General features: G+C 37.0%; 1 protein-coding gene across 1 annotated transcript in view; it reads left to right on the plus strand.

Moving 5' to 3' along the window:
- The first annotated feature begins 13,073 nt into the window (after positions 1-13,073).
- The window catches only part of LOC127986265 (potassium/sodium hyperpolarization-activated cyclic nucleotide-gated channel 1-like), a 108,778-nt gene continuing 96,015 nt past the window's right edge, over positions 13,074-25,836 (plus strand). Inside the window, exons 1-2 of the mRNA XM_052588534.1 lie at positions 13,074-13,632; positions 22,506-22,929. Of these exons, the coding sequence (XP_052444494.1) occupies positions 13,277-13,632; positions 22,506-22,929 (780 nt within the window). The 5' untranslated portion in view covers positions 13,074-13,276. The remainder of the gene's footprint in view (positions 13,633-22,505; positions 22,930-25,836) is intronic.

Consider the following 25,836-nt stretch of genomic DNA (forward strand, 5'->3'; position numbering starts at 1 on the left):
ATGGCTGTGAATAAACTGGGGACTGAGTGATTGATTCATTAGTCTGACCTTGAGCACTTTGGTTCAGGGACAGTTAGGGTTTAAAGAGGTGGTTTAGCCCTATGGCCTTAACCTTGATTTGGAGTTCAGTCTCGGCTGATTCCATCTCCCATGATTACCTGTTAAGGGACCACCCAAGGAGGTCAATAATACCTGGAGAAAATTCTCAATGGCACTTAAACTGGTGCAGGACTCCCAGGAAGTGTGTGAAAAATCACGACATCATGAAAACAATTATTAACTGAAGGCACCAAAAAATAAATAAATATATATATATATATATATATATATATATATATATACAAATAACTTTTTTATAAATTAGAATTGTGATGCATAACACTTTTTTCTGTTTTTAAACGATTATATGATAAATAAGTCAATAAATAAACAAATAAATAAACATACAAATAAATAAATAAATAAACAAATAAATAAATAAATAAATAAATAAATAAATATGGTATTTGAATATGGTAAAATGGTATTTTGAAGCAGAATTAGTATGTCAATCATTAGAAGCTGGATGACGGTAAACAGCAAAACCTTGACCTCTTGAGACCACCGAGAATAAAACAACAGTATTCAAGACATTATAGTTAGTGTATCTACTGACATAATGAATGTGAGGAACTGAACTGTGGAAGATCCAAATCCACTCTGAACTCCTCTGGAAGTTGACTGTTTGTTCTGTGCCGTAACAAGCTAAAAGGAAGGCAGAGCCTTGCTGTTTTATTCAGAGATATATTTGGGTCAGTGGAACATGAGTCCAGACGTTGCTGAGATGCGTGATCCATAAAATCTATAATGTCATTTTATGATTTTAGGTTCTGAGAATGAGAAATATTGCAGAAATAGCTTCAAGGACAAAAAATAATTAAAAGATGTCAACACATTGACTAGAGGGTCAAAGAGAGCGACTGTCTTGTACTGTCACATACATCAAACATGCTCGCTTCTCACCTCTGATGCATGAGTGCACATTTCGGAGATCAGATGCATGCACACGTCCTTTAATAGTGGATGTTATAGCATCTCAATGACATCGTTGATAGACACGAGGGCACAGGTTAATGACCTCTGACACCAAGCCATATCCTCTGTCTGTTTCACATGCAGCTGAGTGCAGAGGACATGGCACGTCCACTTCATCACGTTTAAGCCCAAGTTAAGAGGCGTAACTTTACATAGACTTTTAATGAATAATAGGTTGGAGATTTCATTACATTGCCACACAACCTCATGTTACAGGTATGTTTAAACATTCCATTAAGGCATACAGTAACGCTCAGCTGAATGACCAAACCGACTGGTGTTGTATCTTGACACAGATCAGATAAAAAGCAAACAGTGCTATTTAATAAATAAATAAGAAAAATGTCATACTTAAAGTAGTATAGTGTGGCTGGAATGAACTAAAAAATAAGGCATTTGCAAGGTGATGTTATTTATAAATTACATATAATTATGAGAATGCAAATGGATTATTTAGTGACTTTGTAGAACAGTGTTGACAATGTTTAAAAGGTTTTTTATTTATTTATTATTCTTTTTTTATCAAGCCTGAAATGTGTTGATTAAATTGGGTCTACTTCAAAGGAGAATAGTGTTGTTGCATGTTGTGTAAATAAATAAATAAATCTACTTTAAAAGGGGTAACAAATAAAAAAACAAACAAACAAATACATCAGATCAAACCTGAAATGTGTCTTTTCTCTTTTTTTTTTTGGAATTATGTTGGATCTACTTAAAAAGTGGAAAGTGTTAATGCATTTTATAAACAAAAAAACAAACAAACAAAAAATCTGATCAAAGCTGATATTTGTTCTTTTTCACACTTTTGTCCCTATTAAAGTGGATCTACTTTAAAAAGGGAAAGTGTAAACAAACAAACAAAGATGGGCTTAAACCACTATATAACATAATACAGTTTAAGGGTTCTTATCACACTCCTGCTTAAACTGGTTTAGTGAAACTCTACAGTAATGAGGAATGAACTGATTAGACTAACGCAGAATGAGTTAATCAATTACAATTAGACGGAATCCTGAACTCAGACTGCTGACCTCTTCACCCCCTTCACTCGTCACATGGATCATTTTCTGCGATACATTTCAACCCAAAACTTGATTCCTATTGGCCACTGAAATATTCAGTCCGGCCGGTATGTCTGTGACCCGAAGATTCGTACCTTTCGTCTTTATACTGGCAAGATGAGGCTTTCAATTAATATTTCATTTGGCACAGAGTGAATGTGCAACAAAGGAATGACATAAAGGTAACAGTGAGTGGTTGTTCAGCGTTACACCTTCTGTTGTGTCGTCTCAATGTTTCTCAGCTTTCCACTGAAAGCTCAAGTGCTGATATACCAAAGCATATCTAAGACATCTGAGAGTACTGAAAACCTCTCCTTGAACCAAATCAAGCAGAATTACACATTTATTTAAGCAACAGATGGACTGTTTTGCCTGAAAGCCCTACAGTCATGATTATATTCACAACCTACCGCTTCAACTGCTATTAGAAAACAGTCTGGGGACATAGCAATCAATACAAAGAGGGGGATGTTTCTCCCCAGAGAGACCTTTTATCCAATAATCATTATGTTTTAAGAGTTTCGTTTTCTTTAGACACAGTGTGAAAAAAATGGTATCCATGTACAATGACAAATCTTCCAGCTGGCTGTTTATTAAAATATATAGACTGTAATAAATAATCAAACAAACATACTGGTAATTTTCTGCCACAACATTATGCCAATTTTATGGACATTTATGTTAAACCTAAAATATAATATAAAGTAGTGAAAAATTTTAAATGCAGGTAAAAAAACCTGTTTAAAAACAAAAAAAAAACAAAACAACAAAAACAAAAAACAGTATGGTAAATATTAATATTATATTACGCCCATTATGTTTAAATGGACTGAATCATTTCCTGTTATTAACATCATAAATCTAGCAGTTCTTTAGATAGTCATTTAAATAATAATACAAATTATGTAAATGTATAACCCTGTATTTTGTATTATTATTGTATTACCTTGAAATAAACTTTTAGGAAACTAGTTAATGCTACGTGTTTCTTACAAAACGGCTGAGGGAATGACAGCAAATTTGACATCATCTCTCTTCTGACCCTGATGGGAAATGTCAACTCATGCAACTGACACTTTTCTTATGCTCTCACGCCACACACCCATTCAGTCTAAGATTGCCCAAATCAGTCTCCAGATTTAAATGCGATTGAACATGAATTTCAAATGAAATTTTTCCAAATGAAGAGAAAACTAAAAGCAGGACCTGCCACAAGAGGGAGCACTATCAAAACAATAACAATCGCGTGGTTTGATGGCGCTAAGAAAGAGTGTGGAATGATGGGATTTGTTGTCTTCTAACCAACCGCTCACGGGATCTAACAGACGGAAAGATAAATCATGGATTTAACGCGAGTTCAATGATTTGCGCAAGTAGATTACATACAAAGTCAATGCAAAGATGATCAGACTATGGATCAGACGTGTCCTTGCGCGGGTCTAGAGACGCGATGCCCCGCGTTTGCCATGTATGCCCCATAATACTAATCTTATTGATCGTTATAATAGCATACGTTTTCTGTAAAGATACAAATCGAAACAACTCACCTGTCGAGTAAAACACAAGCGAGATCGGCATCTCTTTCTAGTTGAAGTTTGTCAAGAAGCTACTTCCGTCTTTGTCCACGACACTGTTGTCATGTGGTTTCTACGTCAGCAAAGGCGGTTACAAAGGGGAACTAACGTCATTGACAGGGGACTGCACTGCCCCGTGTCACTGTTTAGAATGGGAATTTTCTCATGATTTACAAGTAGTTGAAAACATTAGAGATATTGTTAGTAATCAGCTGGACAAAATATATAACACTAGCCTAGTGGTTTTGGATATTTTCCTGCAAATATCTTACAAATTGTATCTTTAAGGTCATCTGTCCATTATAGTAACAAAACACATTTATGTTGTGTGTGAATGATGTATTTTAGACACACTGTTCATAGTATTGCACGAAAACTCACATGATAGGACACTGAAAAAATAAAGGAAAAGAAGAAGAAGAAAAAAACACTGTCCTTTTCCGGTCCAGTTGGCCCGGCTATCTTTCCATCCTCGCTCCTAATGCTGTGTGGAGATGATGGATCAGCCTCCACACCTGGATAGCCCTGCTCTCCTCTCCTCCCTCCTGCCCGGCTGTGTCCCCCTTCCCATCAGCCATTCCCTTTCATCTGCCTTTTCAGAAATCTCCATGAGTCACTCTCACAGGACATTGTTCGGAAAAAGATTTTTTGCTGAAAGATGATCTCAGTGTTATAACCCCACTGGAAGTGCTGAGAGCTGATCAAAGCAGGTTGGGAGAAATCTACCCATGTACCAGAAAAACAATTACAATTTTACGCTTAAGAATAATGACTAATGACTAACTTAGCCTAAAAATATGAATTACTGTTACATAAATAGACTGATTTTTAGCTCAACCATCATGGCACAGGATTGTGGGATATCAAAGACAGCGAAGGAAACATCTACGCTGCCTTCAGAATTCGATCAGAAGAATGCAAAATAAATCCAAAATAAAAGTTTTGTGTGTGTGTACTGTCAGACATGTATATATTGGCTTACACTTGTATATGTTTGGCAGTCCACATCCTTCAGATGGAAGTTGTTGTTGTATTTTTTAACATAAACCAAACTTTTTAAGTTTTATAAGTTCAGAGGGTTTCTTTTTATTATTCAAACATTCATCATACATGTCCCCACAGGTTTCTAATTTACCAGCCGCTCCGTCTGAATAGGCGCACAGATTGAAGTGGATGGTTAGACTGAGACTTTTGCATTCGAAGAGTTGTTAAGCAGTGCATTGCCAATATATTTAATTCTGGAGATTTCAATAAACATAACAACCATTTAAATTGCATCGCAAGCAACAGAGAAAATAAACCTTATGATATTCCGGTCTGACACACATGAGAGGTAAAACAGAACTCTGTTATGAACAATTACTCAAAAGGTAATGACGGATCTCATTTTTCTTCAATATTAAGATACTTAGTGTAGATATTCTATTCTATATATTCTTCAGTTCTGTGCTTTTCCATTCTCAATATTTTCACTGAACAAAACTGGTCTAATTTATTGTTTTTCAAGGTCAATTTAAATGAGCGCCTCCAGCTCTGACAATGGTAAAATATTAAAATCAGTTTTGATTAGAAATTATTTTCTTCAGACCCTTAGTAAACAGTTGGAGCAGATGGAAAATAACAAATAATAACCACAGCGAATATTATAAGATCTTAATGACCTTTGCGTTCATTTTGAGGGGAATATCTGTTGTGTCTGAGTTGTGCTATTCACACGAATAACAATATTTAGCAGAACAAAAACCAAGCATCTCCGATTCATATGATGAGACTGTTGGTTGTTATTAATATTCATTCTGCTCTACAAGGACTATACTATTGATCTTATAATATGACAAAACGAATTTAATTTAGTTTTATTGACAAGTGTCATTTAACACACAAAAAGATTCAAATTTACACAATACAAATCCAGTAAGTTTTGTCATATCATAAGCTCCAAAGAAATCTAAGTTGTTCTGCCCCTCAGCGGTTTTTTCTATTTTTACATTAAATGTATAATCAAGCCTGATCCTCTGGCTTGTGTACGTGCGCTCGGGCTTGTGTGCAGAAGACTTTATATCTAAAGCTGCCACTGTATGTGCTAATGAGAGACGCGACAGGAAACATCCGGATTTTCTCACATACTCATCCTCCCATCTCTGCTGAGACAGCAAGGCCTGGCCCCGGGGGTTCCGAGAGAGAAAGAGAGAGCATGAGAAAGGTGAAAGGAAATGAGGACGAGAGGAAAAGTAGTAGAGAAAAACAAAGAGGTGAGAAGATGTAAAGGAAATGTTGTGGTAACAAGTGCAAGTCCTTATTACTGAATATACAGACTCTTGTTATAAACAAACATGTTCTTGTTTATAGCTTTTGTTTTTCTCATGTGAGTTTTAGAGAGTGGAAAAAATATTAGACCATAATATAATCATAATTAAGATTTGCATCATACACTATATAACTAAGATGCATTTGATCAGGTACAGTTAAAAAAAAGGACAGCGAGTCTACTAAAGAAGAGCAATACTGTGAGTTTTCAGCATTGAATATCTGTCAGTCAGATTTAAAAGTAATTGCAGAAGCTCATTTTGAAATGAGTTGTAAAGCAAAGCGACAGGCAGGACTAGACTCCTGATTAGGGATTTTCTTTCTTTGTCCCAGCGGATGGACGGTGGCGAGCCTCTGAACACTGATAGTGCAGGTGAAGAGAGACAACACAATGGCCAAGGCAGTTTAATTAGTGTTTACTAACTCTTAAGTGAAGCTGAGCAGAGTCACAGATCCCTTCAAAGACAGACGAGCTCTTACTCTCAGAGTTAAAGTGACCATGAAGAATTGACCTAGGCTGTCTCCTGTCTTTCTTCCTTTGATTTTACCCCTCCTTATCATTCTTTCTTTCGTTTTCAGTTTCTGATGCAACCTATAGGTCGTATAGGTCGTTTGTCCAAATCCCTGAAATACGACCCATCAGAACATATACTACAATTGCGCCCCTATCGGCAAAAGGTCGTTTTCATATTAATGTTTTGTACTCTTTTATTTGCCCTCTGGTTTGCGTTTCGTGTAGCTCAGTAGATTATTGCGTTATTCGATCCCAGGAAAACGGACATGCACGAAAATGTATATGCTCAATAAATCATAATTTAGCATGATTTCTGTGAGGGTTAGGTTTAGCGGAGGGGTTAGGTGTGGTCATTCGAACAAAAAAGCCATCTAGTAAAATATGTAGAAACTAATATGAGATCAGTGTAAAACGCCCACACATTGCATTTAAATAAACATGCGTTTTGACGTCAATTCATGACGACAGACGCAACGCCATACAGTCATTATTTTTACGCCCGCTACAGGCTTTAAAACGTAAATATAGGTCGTAATAAATGCTTGCACAAACGACCTATATGGTTGTTTTTTGTTTGAGGACAGGTTCTTCTGATGTGTGCAACATGTCTCTCTTCGTTTACCTTTCTCTAAGCAATCTTCTTGTAAACAGCCTCGGAACCCCACAGCTATCTTAACACCTGGGCAACCACCTACTGTGAGTTTCACTTGCATCTCTCTCTCTAATGTCCTTCCATTAGAGGTAATGCCTCATGGCCGATGGAAGGACAATTTCATTTTCGATGCCCTGATGCTTTTCGTTTGCCCCCTTCTGTCAAGGTGGATAAATCCATACCGCAATGAGCCCACTTGATTGCTTTAGTCCACACCACTTACAGTATTTTTGTGTATTAGACACTTGCTTGTGGAAGAGTTTGACTTCACAAGGGGAGAACTGGCCCTGAACTGACCTTCAGTTTCGTCTGAAGTAAAGTCATCAATCATTAGCAAACCAGAACTAGCGGAGGACAAGGGTGAACAAACAAGATCACAGACCAATCTGAATTCATATTACAGTGATGTAATGTGAGGAACTAAACAGCAGGTTTATTCGGATAAATCTTTCTGTGTTATTTGCCTGTTTCCTTGCTTATATAGTAAAATCCAAGCAAGAAAAAAATTATTTAATAACATTGCATTTTGGTTGCAGTTATGTTACACTGCATTTCAATTACCTGCAGATTAAATAGAAAATGAATATTTTTATCATGATTTCCACAAGTCCACAAATATATTTGGATTGGTCAGCATATTCTTGCAAAACAAAACAAAATAAACAACCATATTTTCCGGACTATAAGTTACACTTTTTTTCATAGTTTGGCTGGTCCTGCGACTTATAGTCAGGTGCGACTTATTTATCAAAATTAATTTGACATGAACCGAGAGAAAACATTACCATCTCCGGCCGCCGGAGGGGGCTCTATGCTGCTCAGTGCTTCTGTAGTCTACACTGAAGACATAGAGCGCCCTCTCGCGGCTGGAGACGGTGATGTTTTCTCTTGGTTCTTGGTTCTAAATAAATGCGACTTATAGTCAAGTGCGACTTATATATGTTTTTTTCCTCTTCATGAGGTATTTTTGGACTGATGCGACTTATAGTCAGAAAAATACGGAAAATAACCACAGGTTTTTTTTTCTTTTCTTTTTTTTCTTTTCTGTGAGAAGACAGCATTTATACATAATACATTTACAGCATGAATAAATAATGACGAAGCTTTAATTTTTGGGTGAACTTTCCCATTTCAGTAGCCTATTTACATCATTATAACATTTTCATACATTTTGAAAAAAATGTTTCACAATGTAATTGTGCTAGCTGAGCTCTTGCAAAGGTAAGTCAGGGGTCCTAAAGGTGGTCCTCATTACTTCGATGTTTCAAATATCAAAAAGAGATGACTGCCAAGTCAAGTCAAGTGAGCTTTTTTGTCATTCTGCTTTATGGATGTGGAATGTAGTGGAATGAAATGGTCACAGGGCCAGAGTGCTACATATTTAAATAATTGAAATGCAAACTTATAATTGGTAGAAGCGTTATAATATAAATCCATGTTGTGTCTTTTCTCAAGGAGCTTTTCAGTCTTATAACTGATCAGAGGACAACAGTGAGAGAGAGATGTTATAAACTTCCTGGGAGCTCAGCTATAATTCCCCTAATCCAGATAACAGATTCATATTCAGCTCAGTTAAGGTGAAAGCACCCTGATGAGCCCCCAAAACACCGAACGTGAACTAGCACAAGGTCGAATGGAAACTAAAACAGGATCGTCCTCCGTTTGCTGTTCGTTTTTTGCTGCTCTGACATGGCAAGACAGAATCAGAGTAATAGTACTTTATTTCCCCAGAGGCCATAATGCAGACACAACGGCCCATGATACAAGACAGATCTGAAATAGGATTACAGTTAAAGAAAGTGAGCGAGAAAATGTTGCTGCTATTCAGAACAACACAAATAGCTCTATACGTGTGCAAAGTAATCACAATCTCACCTACTAATGCGTGGCAACATTAGAAGATTTTCCTCATCTGTCTTGCAAATAAAGGTGGCAAAAAATCATATAAGCTTACATTAAAGAAGGGGCTGAACATATAATTGTTTTATTAGTGACATTAAGCCTTTATTAAAATCTTTACTTTTCAACTTTATTTGAATATTGCACTCCAATACAACATTTCAATGAATAAATCTCTGACAGAGAGACCCCTATCAGCCAATCACGGTGTGCGTAGTTAGTAAGCATGCTGACATCATCCACAGCAACGAGGTCAACCCTGTCCTTACGCAGAAACTGATTTTACCAAGTGAGACATGTTCCTGGGACAACATCGTTGTTGACCCTGGAACAACATTGTGATTAACCAATCAGATTTGAAGAAGAAGTTTATAGATTTTGTGAAGTTTATGCTTAAAACAGTGTTTGGTGCTTGTACATCAGTGTCATTCATCTATCATATCCTCTGATTTTAGGGATTACTCATGGTTAAGGTTAGGTTTAGGTGTAGGGATATGGTTAAGAATATATTTTTGGAGTAAAATGTTGTTCCAGGGTCAACAAAATATGTTGACCTAGGAACACATCGAACTTGGCAAAATCAGGATGTGCCTGTCCTTACTCTTAGCTTAAGACTTCTCTGTATTCTTTAGTAAAGGTTTGTCTTTCCTTAGTAAAGGTGGACTGCTATTTAGGAGCAGTCTTAGTGGTAAGATAAAATGTTTTGTGAATACGCCTAACCAGCAGCAAAAAGCTACCTTCAACATCCCAGAACAACCTAGCAACCACTTAGCATCAGTCTAGCAACCACCTAAAAAAAGAAAAGAAAAAAGGAACCATTCGTTGCATTTAATGCATTGGTATGTTGCTTGGGTTTTCTAAACGTGTATAATCCTCGCAGGATGCTAAGCAATTCAGCTTCCCCACATCTGGGCCAAGTTGAGGTTTATTAATTAGCTGGAGGGCATCAAATCACATTTTCTGATATAAAAACATACAGCAGTGATTTGAAATGCCCTTCACTTGTCTCATCTGTTGCAATGGGCGTCCAGCGAGACCTTCGCATATGCCAGAGTTTCTTTTGGCCCCCCGCACACGTGACCCAACAGCGCTTAAGGTCCGTGGTCAGTCTCTGTGAGTTATTACCTTGTGTTCATAAATTACGCAATGCTTCGCCCCCAAAACTAAAGTTACACAAGCATTCTGGACTGCCCTGCAAGGGAACAGTTGGTGTGCCAACTAATCCAGGCAAAACTCTGGCTGAAAGCAAAACGGAGGAAGTAAAAGGAACGTCAGCTTTAATTTGGTTAACTTATATAATGACCTCACTGCCAAATGTGCTGCGCTGGATAGTCTTCATATGAATGTTGCCCATTAGCAGGAAGTTCCCTGAACACAGATTTTCCAGTAGTGAATCATCAGTTTTGTTGTTATATAGTCCACAACCATCTGTGCCCAGGAAACAAGGCTTACATTTAAATCGCTAACATCATAAAACATAAACTGACTTTGTAAACTTTTTTCTTTATGATTTTCTTTCCCTTTATCTTTTCTTGGACTAAAAGAATTCCAAAACTTTCCAATAACTGTAACTACTGTATTAAATAAAATTTTTTAAAAAGTATGCACTAATAAGTATACAATATTTAAAGAAATTATGCTTTTAATTAGCAAGGATGCATTACAATAATCAAAACGGACAGTCAAGACATTTATAACATTACAAAAATAAAAACTAATGCTGTTTTGAACTGTCTATTCATCAAATAATCCTTGAACAATGCATCACAGTTTCCACAAAAATATTAAGCAGCACAACTGTTTCCAACATTGATAATAAGAAATGTTTCTTGAGCATGCAGCAAATCAGCATATTAAAATGATTTATGAAGGATTATCTGACACTGAAGACTGTAGTAATGGATGCAAGCAAGGAATCAATTATATATTAAAATATATTTAAACCAAAAACAGTTTTTTAAAATTGTAACAATATTCATAGTATTTCAAAATTTTAGTATATTGTTTAACATTAAAAAATCTTACTGACCATAAACTTTTGGATGTTAAATCATAGCTTTCAAAACATGTTAATGACAGTGCTAGCAATCCATCACTGTTTTATTGTAATAAAAATAATTTTATTATAACAATAAGGGTACATAATAAGGGAAAATTATTACGGTTGCCATGGTATATTGTAAGGGAATGGTGTAAGTAGACCTACTAATTGAATGCTGTTAGTGGAATTCTGTGTGTTGGATACTAATGGCAAACAAGCAGTTAATATGCTGAAATTGCCTCAGTTTTACCAAATCTACCATAGCTACCGATTTTACCTTTAGTGAGACCAGGTTCAAAATCATTGTGTCCAAAATGGGCAAATGTAGGGTTTTAAGCCTCACAAACACAATCACAGCAGGACGGAAGGGTAGCAGGTGGACTTGGTCTGGATTTCATCAATTCACCGTTTTTGTGCCGGATGTGCATATCATCCACAACTGTCCAGCATGCAAAAATCTTCATCACCATCATAATCAACTCTATTTTCCTCTCTAAATCAGCTGGGAACAGCCTGAAAGGACTGTTAAAAAATGAAGTGAGCCAATATAGAAAGACAATATCCGAATACTACTTGTTTAAATTTGGTGTTTTATGACTTTAAGTGACGTCACTTAAACCATACAAGTTTAGTCAGAGTCCATAAAGTAGACATTTTTTACATTTTTCACAGATAATATCAGAGCACTCACAAGAAAAGCTTTATTTTGGGAAAACGATCAGTTCAGGGCCAGTGCTTCCAGTGTTAATAGGGAGCAGTTCTCTCATGGTTGAAATAACCAGATGAAAGTGGGTTTTAAAAACCTGAAAAGATTAGTTGGCCATATCTCAAGTTCTTTTATCAATATTTCTTACTTCAGATTCAAAATGTCCCTATATTGGCAGTGAATTTAGGGCCTGCAACCAGATTTACAGGTTGACAGTCTTGAATTAAAAATAGCTATGTGAGTCTTGCCATTTGGCTGACAGTATAATGTAAGCTATCGTGTTATGGTAAAAAAATTGTCAACTGGGAGAGATTTGGCTGTAGGGTTTATACCATGGTCACTTACTTTCAATCTTTTGTCACCATCTACATCACAGTTAAACTGACAGCACTTACAATGAAGATGTGCTAAAAAAAATCCATCGTTCCTCTTTAATATACTGCTTGCTTTCTTCTTTTCCATCTATATCTTACTTACGCACTTGGAATAGAGGTAATATAAATATGGTTGGCTCTGGTATGATACAAAAGGCTCTGGTATGATTAAAAAAATAAATGTACTACAGTTAATTATTTTTACTGAATTTGCAGGAAAACAATTGGCTTTCAAATACTGTACAGAATCATTAAAAATAATTGTGTTGTATCACAACCCCCTTTTTATCATGAGATTTCAACCACATGGAAGTATGTCTTTCATGATATAATTACGACTGTCAATCCAGTCGGAAGTGTTTTATAATATTAGTTATATTGTTTAGAGACGTTTCTTTTCAAATCTGTTACATAATGTGAAGTTGGTTTTGAACAGATGCCAAATTTTTGTTCAAATAATAATCTGTTGGTCTGCAGATATCAAGTAAAAAGAGAAAAGAGTTCAATGAGATTAAATACCTATATATATATATATATATATATATATATATATATATATATATATATATATATATATATATATATATATATATATATATATATATGTGTGTGTGTGTGTGTGTGTGTGTGTGTGTATATATTTTACAGATATATTTATATTGTACTGTCCATCATACCATTTCAGTTCACCTCATAAAACATAACCCTTTCCAAATGCTTTACATAACCCTGATTTGCATCTACAACATCATGTTCAAATCGTATTGCTTTGGCACCCTTTCAGTCTGGACGCATATCGGAGGCAGCGCATTATGGCAGTGCGTCCACGACACGCTTGGAGAGCCACGGGACGCGGGACGCGCTCAATCCAGACAGTAGATGGCAGCAGCCCAAGAAAGCTGATCCCGTCGGGTTCACCACTACTCTGCCTCTCAGTTGTGCAGCAGCACTCGCACTGGAGGCAGCGGTGGTTTGAGGGACGTCCAATGAAACAGAAGAGCCGCCAGCTGCTCCTTTCGACTTTTACGCGTAGCCTGTCCTCCACACCCGGAGACAGCACGTTCTGAATCCGCCATGGAAGACAAATCCAATTCGTTCTCGAGCAACAAAGAAGAGAAAGCGGATGGGAATAATGTGTTCCAGAGGCAAGACTCGATCTTGAAGAACAGCATGGGGAGCCAGAACATGAAAGACCACGGCAACTCAGTGGGTGCAAAGGGGGACCGGGAAGAAGCCATGGTCGGGTTTGACGATATGGACGCAGCATCCAGGCAGTCCGGGTTTATGCAGCGGCAATTTGGAGCCATGATGCAGCCCGGGGTGAATAAGTTCTCCTTGCGGATGTTCGGGAGTCAGAAAGCCGTGGAGAAAGAGCAGGAGAGAGTGCAGACGGCTGGATATTGGATCATTCACCCCTATAGTGATTTTAGGTAAGGAGTGTGGAAAGTCACCTTCCCACGCACACTCAGGTCACGGTAAAATGGGCTCTGCGTGAGCCGCGCGCCGCGTTTGCGGTTGCTTTGCGTGACGTTTTGGGGAACCAGAACCTGAACTCACGCAATGCCCTTGGCACGAGTAGGGGTGAATGTCATCTCGGTGAATAATCAGTCATCATAGGACGTCTCCAACCTGCCATCTCTAGGCATTCTATTCTGCTGTTGTGTAAGACGCGTATGCTTGTGCGCGCAGGGAATGATGCACCACTCTTTGGCATTGTAAACACATAGCTGTTAGTGTCTGCCGTGAGATGAGAAGGATGGAGGGTGGCTGCGAGATCACGTCTTGTTTTGAGGCAGAAGCACGCGGATTATTCTATTGTTTTATCTCGTTGCTCTGTATGATCCCATGTGGCTCTCACCAGTAACAGCCCATGCCAATTTTAGCGCTGGGACAGTTGATCTAAAGCAGTTTAGCGCTAATCGCGTCAGTCAGGTGAATGGAGGAGATTTTCAAACCCAATGCCCCCCACGAGAACGTTTCATGCACAACTTCTACTTTTAATTAGACTTCTAGGGGCAAAGATTTGGCCATTTGGCACTAGATTATTGACAGATCGCTTGTTAGGAAGGAAATTATTGCATAAGCAACAGCGTAATTTCATATTGTTGTGCATAATTTGGAGTTTGTTGGTCCACTTGTACGTTTGAAGTCTTCAGTTAGTTTCTCGTCCCCTTGCACCAGTATATACAAGATAGATAGATGCAGACATGAGGGTAGATAAATTAATATATATACTGCAGAAATGTCTTAAAAATATATGCTTTACCTTACCATATATGGTAAAACATTATTATACAACGCATTTTTTTACAGTATAAATATTTACTGTAAAAAATATTTTATAAGTAAAAATATACTGTCTTATTTATGCAAAACAGAACTTTCCCCGAATTCTTTTTGTGTATAAACCACCACATTTCTTTCAAATTATTATTTGTCATAGTTGTTGGAGAGGTAAATTTTTATAAATTTTAAGTTATTTTCTGTAGATTCAACATTTTCTGTACTTTTACTGAAATAAATATCATGAAATAAATATCATGAAAATTTAAGCAAACATGTTTTCACGGGACTTGGACAAACGACCTATACAAGCGTATTGGTTGGAGGACAGGTTGGAGCTCACAGTAAAATACTGTTTTTTTTAACCATAATTGTATAGATAAACATTAGATAAACATTAGATAGATAGACAGACAGATAGATAGATAGAAGGCAGAAAGAATGGTGTGTCTGATCATGAGTTTCAGCCCATAACGCTCTCCATGGTGCTGAAAACAGCCCCACACTGTCTATGAATGTGGAGAACACTATCCCATACAGGGTCATTAGGTTGACTCCCACCTGTCTCACTGTTTAATTTATCCCATGTACTTGATGTACTTTGCTTTGGCATATCGTGTGTTATTATCATTTTATAGCAAAACAACTCAGATGTTGCACTCCCAAGTCACTACCTAACTACAAAGCAGGGTCATTCCTAATGTATATATATATATATATATATATATATATATATATATATATATATATATATATATATATATATATATATATATATATATATTCACCAATCAAATTTTTTTGGAAATATTATTCAAATTCATAATCAGCCTATCAGTTTTTCCTGTGTCCCAAATGTCACTTTCATGTTAGTCTTGTAAAATCCCTTTAACTTACAAAATTAATGACATCATCCTCCAGGAAGTGACACAGTTGGTTCATCTAATTATAAAAAAATATATATATTCGGTTTAATAAAACATTATTTTTTAAAAGATGTTTAACACCATGTAAATAAATAAAGAAACACCTTTATATTTCTCAACAAATTGCCAGTTTCTCATGTTACGAGGAGACTTGGCAAAAATGGCGACATCTGTTCAGTAGTGAAATTGGGATCCATCATGTAACTTTGTGCAAATAAACAAGCAATAATTAATTACCATTAAGTGCCTGAGCGGGTTCAAAAGCTAATTTCTCAAGTAAAAGGCTGGTGTACCTCTGAAGTATGTAATCACAACACAAACATATCCAGTATTTTTGTCGTTACAGATGTCAGCCAATACTGCACCATATGAATTACCCATTAGGTCTGCTGGAAATCCATTTCTACTTGCAACTACTACTTGACATTTATGTTTTTATGGGATGTGACTCTCAGTGCACTTATTACCCATAGCCACCATCCCCCCACCCACCTGCTAAAGAGCACAATGGGGATAGTTCACGGATTAAATCATACAACCTTTCAGGTCTTTAACCACTAAGGCTACGCCACCCCTGAAACAGATCAGAACAGTTTGTATAAAGCCCTCCAACATCAAAACAGGGAGGAGAGAAGGTGAGATCGGATTAGATGTCCAACACACACTGAACGAGATTAACATCACTTTGAACCCTGTGATGTAACATGATTGACCTTTATGCCATAATGCACAAAGGACGTGACTGCTTAATAGTCACAACATACTATACGATATACAGCTTATTAAGGAGGTAATTTTGAGAATTTAGTCATTAAAGCTGAAGTGTGTACATTTTCTGATACCAGAATACAGATGTCAGTATGCAGAGGAAAATTATCTGTTTTTATAAATTATATTAAAACATTGAAATTTTCTTTTTGATTAAAAAAAGTCTTAAAAAATTGGGATCTATGGCACTTCAGAAACATTAAAATAATAAAGCATCTCAATTCAGCAACACTATTTCAACCAATGGAGTGATTTGGGGGCCGCACTATGTGTTTGACTAACCAGTGGCAGACAGGGGGAGTGTTTTGGAAAATGACAGACTTCAGGTATAAAGACTTTTTAATCAATTTACATTTCTGTATATATATATATATATATATATATATATATATATATATATATATATATATATATATATATATATATATATATATATATATATATAATAAAGCAAATAATCAAACATAAATAATTAAAAGCAAATAACATTGAAAAATTACATAAAATGACTAAAACTAAAATTTACATGAAAATTTCAATTTAAAACAAAACAAAACAAAAAAATAGAAATGTCTCCTAGGAAACAGAAATATAAAGTTAAAGTTGAAGTACTGAAATTACTTTAAAAACAAAGCAAAACAAATTATTTAAACAAAAACTAATAAATATCTCAAAGCATTTAACAATACAAAAAAAAAAAACCTGAAATGTTGAAGTACTAAAATTACTTAAACATAAATAAAAAATAAAGCAAATAAAAACTATTAAAAATCACAAAAGCATGGATATGACTAAAACTAAAATTTACATGAAAACTTACTCAAATCAAATAAGCTTAAGTACTAAAATTAAACTAAAATAGACATACAAATTAAGCAAAACAGTAATAATAATAAAAAAAATGAATACAGTATTGCTACTAAAAAAACATTCTTTATAAACAGCCAAAAGGCATCGTCTTTATTATAATAAATTAATTCGGTGCTAGCTGCTTCATAGCATTCTTAGACGGCCATGCTTCAATTCTGCAGGTGGTAAACAAGATATTGAGTGCACTTTGATCTCACTTGCCAAATAGGCTTTACATCAAAGAGAGAACCAGAAAAGGAGAAAACAGGTGAAAAAGAGAAAACAGAAGATTTGAAGAGGGAGACAGTGGACAGAAAGAAAAATAGAGTGAATAGGAGGATGACAGTCATTATTGTTTCTAATGGCTGAAAGCCTGAACCGTGTGATACTGGCTACACTTGGCAGGCTTCGGTATCATCTGCTCATTTACAATGGCTTTTCTTTCTCACCCACACAGGGAATTGCTCTTTTGTTTCTAAGCTTTTTCCAGTTAATTTTCTGAAATTTGCTCATTTTCTTCCAATAACGTCCCAGCTGTGAACCAACAAATGTTGGAACCAGCAACAGCACATGAGTGACAACAGCATTCACCTGTGCTGTTTTGGTTCTGAAGCATTAGGAAACTCAATATCTCAGTGTGGTTCTTTAAAGATTAATGGGAGGTTAGTAAGATTCATTATTCATTGTTTTCAGAAAGGGCTCATGGTTGACTTGATGTGGCCTGAGCTCTTTTGTCATCGGCTTTTGTCACGCGTGACTCAGTAGTATATTTCTTTTATCGGACCTCCATATTGCATGTCATCTGTCTCTTGCGTTCCCTGTTTGTCCGGCCTATTGCTGTGGTCACAATTCTTCATCAGGGAAAGGAAAATCTATTGCAGGTCTTCAGACGTGACTGACGTCACCTTCCCAGAATTCCTTCACCGTTTAGAGTGACTTTGTGCATGTTTTTTCTTTTTCTTTTCTGGTGGCAGGATTTGTCAGGTAACGGATGAGCTTGGGTCAAATCTCTGGCTTATAAATTAATCACACAGGTTGTGGAAAAGCAGGATTTGTATGTGAGCAGATTCCTTCTCCCTATCTCTGATTTCTAAACCCAGATTAACCTCTATTTTTAGGGGCATGCAAGTTTGTCTTGCATTATTAATGCTTTTTGCTGTTGCTTTTTGGAGGCTTGTCTCAAAGACATGTCCCAAAGTCTAATGAAGGTCTTTGTGAGCGCGTGTCTCACTCTTTCCAAATTGATGCCCCTTGGTACCCTTTAAATAGGCTAAGTCTGTTTTTATTTTTTCTTGACAGATATAATGCTGAATATTTATTTTATATATAAAACATTATTATTTTATCATCTTTTATTTTTGATATAATATATAACCAATAATTGGAACAAATAAAAACGTTTAAGATTTTGCAAAGTTTCTTAAAGGGATAGTTCACCCAAAATTGTACATTCAATTGTTCCAAACCTCCATGAGTTTTATTTATTTATTTATTTATTTATTTTTATTAACAGTTGATGGCAGCCATTGACTTCCATCTTATGGAAAAAAAGATTATGGAAGTCAATGGCTACCATCAGCTGTTTGATTACCAACATTCTTCAAAATATCTTCTTTTGTGTTCAAAAAGGAAAGAAATTCATACAGGTTTGGCAAAACTTGTGGAAATTATAACAGAATTGAAATTTTTGGGTGAACTATCCCTTTAAGAAACTCTTTAAAAACTTTAAACATTTTTAAACATCAAATGTTTGGTTCAAAGGGTAAATGATAAAAGATTTAAAATTTTTCGTTGAACTATCCCTTTAAACTCATCAAAGCTGATATAGATATATATTTTTTTTATATGTTTTTGAGTTAACAGCTCACATTTTGAAGATGATCAATGAGAAACAACTTTACATTTAATTTTCTCACAGAGCTATCGTGGGACTTCAAAACTCATGATTCTTTTTAATTTGGCAGCCTGATTCACTTTTATTATTTGAGTTGGTCATTTTCATTTCTATGTACATTATTCCATTAAAGAACCCAATTCCACACTGAAATGAAGTTTTAGCTACCGAAGAGAGACAGAAAAGCGCATTCGAGCACATACAACCATGGTGTCAGGGTCACGTCCTCTATACTTGTCTTTAGCATTCACCAGAAGGACAGATGGTCACATGGCAACCGTCCCACCTCTGACAATACAGCCTGTCTGTCATTTGGTAGTCAAGGCTACAGTTACAAAAGCAAAATGGCTTGTCAAACCTCTCTCAATATGAGTACTCGATTCATTCATGAATCACGATCTAAGCTATACTGCAACCAACAGCAGATGCAATATCAAATAATGAATTCTTTCATCTTTTTAGAGCCCAAACCCAAAAAAAAATAATCATGGTGGAAATTATTAACCAAAGATCCCTGTTTGGACCAAAGCACAGACAATTATTTGATACCAGACCAGTGGATATTTATAAAGCAAGGCCAAGAGCTTTTCTCATTCGCTCAGATCCATTACAGCCAAGTGCATCGGCCTCATCAGAGACACCAGCCAGGGGTTTTTAGCTTGAGATAGGATTCTTGAAAGCATCTATTTTAGTTCATGGGTGTATGTCGTTATCAGCGGCCAGGACATTTTGTGTGCTTCTCTAGGCCAGTCCGGCGCCCGTCAAAATATGTCTGGCTTTGGTTTTTACAAGACACAGAGGCTACATTAATGCTATTACAGTATGTGCGTGTGTGTATATACAGTACACTGACCTCTGAACATTTCAGCATTGCAAAAAAATCTCTTCTATTGTCTAATTGACTCCTATCAGAGAGCGTTCAGAGAGGTGACTCATGTCTGCTCACGGCAGACTTAAAAACCGGCTATTTTTCACTTTGTGCTGAGGAAGATTTCTTCACATTAGGTGCCATGAGTAATACCACCAACGTAGCAGTGTTTGCTAATTACTTCACTTGTGTTTGGTTTGGCTTGTTGTCAAACATTAGATTCGCGCTGGCGAAACGACAATGGAAGTCTTTAACCTGTGCTAAACAAGCAAAACATTCATTTATGACTGGACGTTTTATATGTGTTGCAGAGTCTGTAAACATTTCAGGGGCATGGCCAAGGCAGACAAACACTGCAGAACATGAAAATGGAGGCGGACTGACATTTCCTTATTTATCAGAAGCATCCTCTAGACCAGCGGACATCAAAACAGATAAATTAGCATCAAAGATGATGATCAATTACATTTGAAATTAAATGACAAAAACTGTGATATCTTGAGGATTAAGCATAAAAAGTAATTTTCCTTTTTCCCCCCTTAGATCTGGAATGAATTAAATAAGCAGTCAGTCCAAATACTGCCGTTTTGTCCTTCAATTCTTCGCATGTCTGTTCAACACTGGGTGTCTTGTTACGCAACACTGAAGGTTTGAAATCATAATGTGATTCTTCTCGCTGTACGAGCTGTGCGCTGCATCTTCTGCCAAGCAACTGAAAGTCTCTGACGAGTTCAGTGCTCTGGTGAAGAGAGAGAATGAAGGACATGCTGAGACTGCCGAGTATCACAAACTACAACTGATAATCATTTTGTGAGCTTTTTAAAATGTAAATTGCATTTTACATTATGATTATTTAACATCAGAAAGGAATTATATATGGTGTAATGGTTTACCGTAGGCTGACAAACAAAATGCTGGTCTACCAATGCAGTGATAAATGCTCATAATTAATAATGCTGATACACTACCATTCAAAAGTTTGGGGTTGATACGACTTTTCAAATGTTTTTAAAAGAAGCATTTATCTGCCTTTATTTGAAAACCAGTAATATTGTTTTACTGTAGAACCATTTTCTACTTTAATGTCATTTAAAATGCAATTTATTCCTGTGATGCAAAGCTGAATTATCAGCATTTTCAGTGTCACATGATCCTTCAGAAATCATTCTAATGTTTGTTGCTCGAGAAACATTTCTTATCATAATCAATATTCAAAATAGTGCTGCTTAATATTTTCATGGACACTGTGATTAATAGTTTTTCTTATACTTTGCTCAATGGATAGTTCAATGATAGTTCATTGATTTGAAATGGAAATGTTTATTTGTGAGGTTTACTATTTACCAACTGACATCATTTGTGTTTTATCCATCAACCAATGGGCTGTTTTTAAGACGTTCTATTACCTTGTTAGATTGTTAGCAGTACACACTAATAAAGTGCAAACTGTGTAATTGCTGGGATCAGCAGGCCGCTAGTGGTACTGCATCAACAAACATTTTCAAATGGCTGCCACGAATCCATTCACCCCTATGGTGGCTCCATTCGCATGTTTTCAAAACACAAGCTAATTCCTGAGGGTTCAAGGGCTGCTGCCTCAGCAATTACAGCCTGTTTCTTTAATTAGCTTTCTGCGTATGTACAAGCAAAGCAAAGAAGAATGTCGCACACAGACACTTGTAAACATACAACTCTCACATAATAGAGGGAAACCTTCTCATGTTACAATTCGGTCCTGTGGCTCTTTGCCTCCTCATCTAGAGAGCAAAGCGCGTGCCGTGCTGTGCTGTCACAGGGCGGCGATCCAGCAGGAAGTGTTGGCGGTGATATCAAAAGCGACAGGGAAATGAGCTGTAGTGCATCATGTGCGGACTGCAGGCGCGAGCTGTACTGATCGCTGAAGGAAGTCTGTTAGACAGAACCCAGAGAAACATCACAAATATCTAAAGGCCGTCGCAATGAGGGCATTCCAGCAGAAAAGAGCAGGAATTTAATCTTTCCAGTCCTGCAACATCATCTTCATCCTGAACAGGGATAGCATTTTTCTGCTATCGGGAATAGAATCAGGATAGGAGGAAATGTGAAAGTGCTTTTGAAGTGTTTGTAAAGTCAATTTATGGGTAAATCTTTGATAGATAAGGCAGTCGAAATGGTTAAGCCATATAAGTTTGACCAGAAACACACCGAGAAGACCAAATGCTATGTTGTGGATGCTGCTCTTCAGAATGGGATGCCGATGTATCCAAACCAGGGAATTCATGCTGGTATGAGCTGGAGCGTCATGTGCCATTCAGAAGAGAAAAGAGAATTCTTTAGAAATTCCAGTTTGAATTGAGGTAGCAAACAGAAAGTAAAAAATTGCATTTCAAATTTAGATGAAAGTACACAGAATTAAAATTGAAATTCAATGAAAATCATACATGTGCAACTGTATTTTTAAGTTTATGAAGTCAAAATGTTTTGTGAAAAGATTACGATGCCTTATTATGTGAAGGTGTTTAGATATTTTCCCATAATGCATTTTACTGTGTTGAACTGCAGTTCAGAAGACTCCTCTTCCAGTCATTCTAATTCATGCTCCAATTCAATTTCCTGTAAGGTGTGGCCGAATCAATTCAAATCTGCACTCATGAATCGAAAGGCAACCAATTTTTCATTTGTTATTTTTGCTGGGAGAAAAACGGTTTAACACGTCACTTTCTGTCTCCCCTGCAGGTTCTACTGGGACTTGATAATGCTCATCATGATGATGGGGAATCTAATTATCATTCCTGTGGGAATAACCTTCTTTTCTGAGCAAACCACCACCAGCTGGCTCATCTTCAACGTGGCCTCGGACACCATCTTCCTGGTGGATCTGGTCATGAACTTCCGAACGGGAATTGTGAACGAGGAGAGCTCAGAGATCATCCTGGACCCAAAGGTCATTAAGATGAACTACCTGAAGAGCTGGTTCGTGGTAGACTTCCTGTCCTCCATCCCGGTGGATTATATCTTTCTTATAGTGGAGAAAGGCTTCGATTCGGAGGTCTACAAGACGGCCCGAGCTCTGCGTATCGTACGCTTCACCAAAATCCTCAGCTTGCTCCGTCTTCTCAGGCTTTCACGCCTCATCAGATACATCCACCAGTGGGAGGAGGTGAGGGGACAGTGTGTGTATGAGTGTGTGAGTGAACGAGCTATGACGCAGATGGCCTTTAGTAACACATCTTGGATTTGCTAGCTTCTAGTATGAACAAAAAGAGATGCTAGTTGATGTTGTGCATGTTTAGTTGTGTGTGCATGTGTTTGACACAATCAACCCAAGGTTCTTTGAGCTCAGGTGTTGTTTTGCAGCACGTACCCCTCTCCAAGACCTCTGGCGCACACTCTTTAGAGGTGGAGATACTTATTTGGGGGTTAAGGTAAGCATATCTGCCACTAAGCCCTCGGCAACACCTCAAGATCGAGAGCTGGAAGAGGAACAGACATCTTTAACACAGAGCAGTTGAGCAAAACTATGAAATGCCTCTGCATTTCAAGTGCTAGAGCACTTAATTCCCACCTCTGTCTGAGACACCCTTAGTTAAAATACAAAGCATTAATCTTCACATGATGCATATGGTTTGCAAGCCCTCCCCAACTGGCAGGTTTCACAAGAGTGTTGTTGCACTTTAAGGTCACTTTCGTCAGAAAAATACTGCATGTTTCTGCTTCCCACCTGCTATTATCCCTAGCCAGTTGTACAGTATAAATTACAGCTTATGTTATGAAAGTTAACCCAACTCAGACAACCTTTTCTCACTGTTGCTTGATAAAAAATAAAAAAAATTCCAAGTTACAAATGCAACATCAGGGGTGTCGAGGAGGTTTGAAAGCTGGAGAAGGAAGAGATCTCTCTTTGTTTTGGTGCCCTGAGACTTATTAAACTCTTAAAGCCAGTTCGTCTTCCTCTTCAGCTGGCAGACACCCAAGTCTGGACTGGTAGAATGCAGAGTCTACGCTCTCGGATCTTACCTAATTGAAATACAGATGTACCTCTTAGGAAGAGTAAAACAAGCTAATGTGGCTGACAGTGATCACGGCTGATTTATTACTATTGTTTTCTGCTGCAATCTACCATTGGATTAGTTAAGAGAGGGTCTCCATTAGCATGCTTGTATGCAGAGAGAAAACAAAAACATTGTCAAAAACACCTAATGCTAACAACACAGCCATGAACTCACCATCATGATGCCAAGGTGTTGCTATGTTGTTCATAAGGTATTGCTATATGGTTTCTAGTATGATTTGGGTTGTTACTTAATTGTCCAATTTAAAATAGCCCACTGAAGTCAATGTAAATCTAGTTGTAATATTAATCTAGTAATAATATTAAGAAAAACAAACTTGAGCTAAAACACATTTGTTGAAGCAACAATAGCATTTTAGCTTATTCATCAAGTTTCGCGACATAGGACTCATACTCGGGAGTTTTACATTGCAAATGCAACACTGTTACTAGCTGGACTAACAAGCAAGTTTACCACATTGGAAAAGCCTTACATATGGAGGTAGTGATGTGACGCCATTGTCCAAATGTGTCTGTTTACAAATCATGCACCTTGATAACAGTTTTGAGGTGATAGCATCATTAGTATTATGCTAGAAACCCCGCAAAAATAAGTCTTTATTAATCAATAATCCCCCTGTAATTATAATTAGTTAAAGGAATATATGTCATTGGTGTTTTACAGCTGGAAAATTAGAGGCATGCTTTTCTTAGTAGCCCAGGTTGTTTTAATATCCACCAAGCAAAATGATAAGTCAGATGGCTTAGAATATTAATAGCACATCTCTTCTCAAAAAGCCACGAGGTGTCATTCACATCTAAATGCTAATATTTTGGGGCGAGAAACGTGAAAATGTTAAGTTTAAGTGTGTGTTTGAACCATTAACCATAAATATGACCTAGCTATGACCAACTAATGCAGTAAAATGTACATTTTAAAGTAGTAATCCAGAACCACAGGCTAAAACGGGCCAGAGGCTTTACTAAGCACTTATTTACGGCATCCCCGGAAGCATCCGCATTATACACACAATTTCCCCTCTCTCATGCTGCACTGATGCATTCTGGGAAATGACTATCAGCCCTATCTCTCCGTGTCTTCCTTTCTGACCTCTCATTGTCATATGAGTGCTGTTTGCATATTTATATCTATACATGTTAAATGCATTACTGCATATTTCCACACTAGCTGTTAGCTGTTAACCTCCCCACCCTCTTCTCAGAGAGATGTTTTGATTGTCAGGAACAAACATCGGGTTGTGCTCCTGGCACATGCTGTGATTCCAGGGTTCATTATCTCTGTCCAAATCCTGCCGAGAGCAGGTCTGTGTGCTATATTCCACAGTGTATACGCCTCTGTGGATTTACCGCCATGTTGAATGAAGTCACGGTACCCTGATCTGGCGTGAGTTAGCGCACGGATCACGATGCCGCAGTGTGACATGGTGCAGAGTCTAAACGGGCTTTAATCAAACCTGGAGTGTGAATCAAGAGGTTGACGCAGAGCAGACATGATGTTCGGTAAAGCTTGAAAGGTTTACAGAAAATGTGGTTTTATTGGTATGCTTATTCACATGCAAGCTAACATCAGTTTCTTATACATATACTGTATGCATATGCATATCTCTTTCCTTTCTTCATATCTCGGACTAATTTCCTTACCTACTCTTTCTTTTTTGCATTATCTAGAATTGCTTATTTTAATTTACTTTTAATTTACACCCTATTTTATTACTTTTTTAATTCCTGTCTCTCACTTCCTCTATGTCTGTTTCTCTCTTTCTCTCTGTTTCTCCTGATAAGACGCCTCAATAGGGGTAGGGGAGGTGGAATAGTGGGCACATATGTATACGAATATGGTTTTCTATATTATTTTTGTGTAAGTGGTTTGTAAATCCTTTGAACTGAATGCACTCATTTGCATGACAATGGTTTCACATACAATTCATTCTGCTCGTGTTTCCTGAATAAGGTCTATTGACCAGAATTCCTTACATTCCTTGCTATAACTTTTCA

The sequence above is a fragment of the Carassius gibelio genome, chromosome B21, assembly GCF_023724105.1.
Source record: "Carassius gibelio isolate Cgi1373 ecotype wild population from Czech Republic chromosome B21, carGib1.2-hapl.c, whole genome shotgun sequence".
Lineage (NCBI taxonomy): Eukaryota > Metazoa > Chordata > Actinopteri > Cypriniformes > Cyprinidae > Carassius > Carassius gibelio.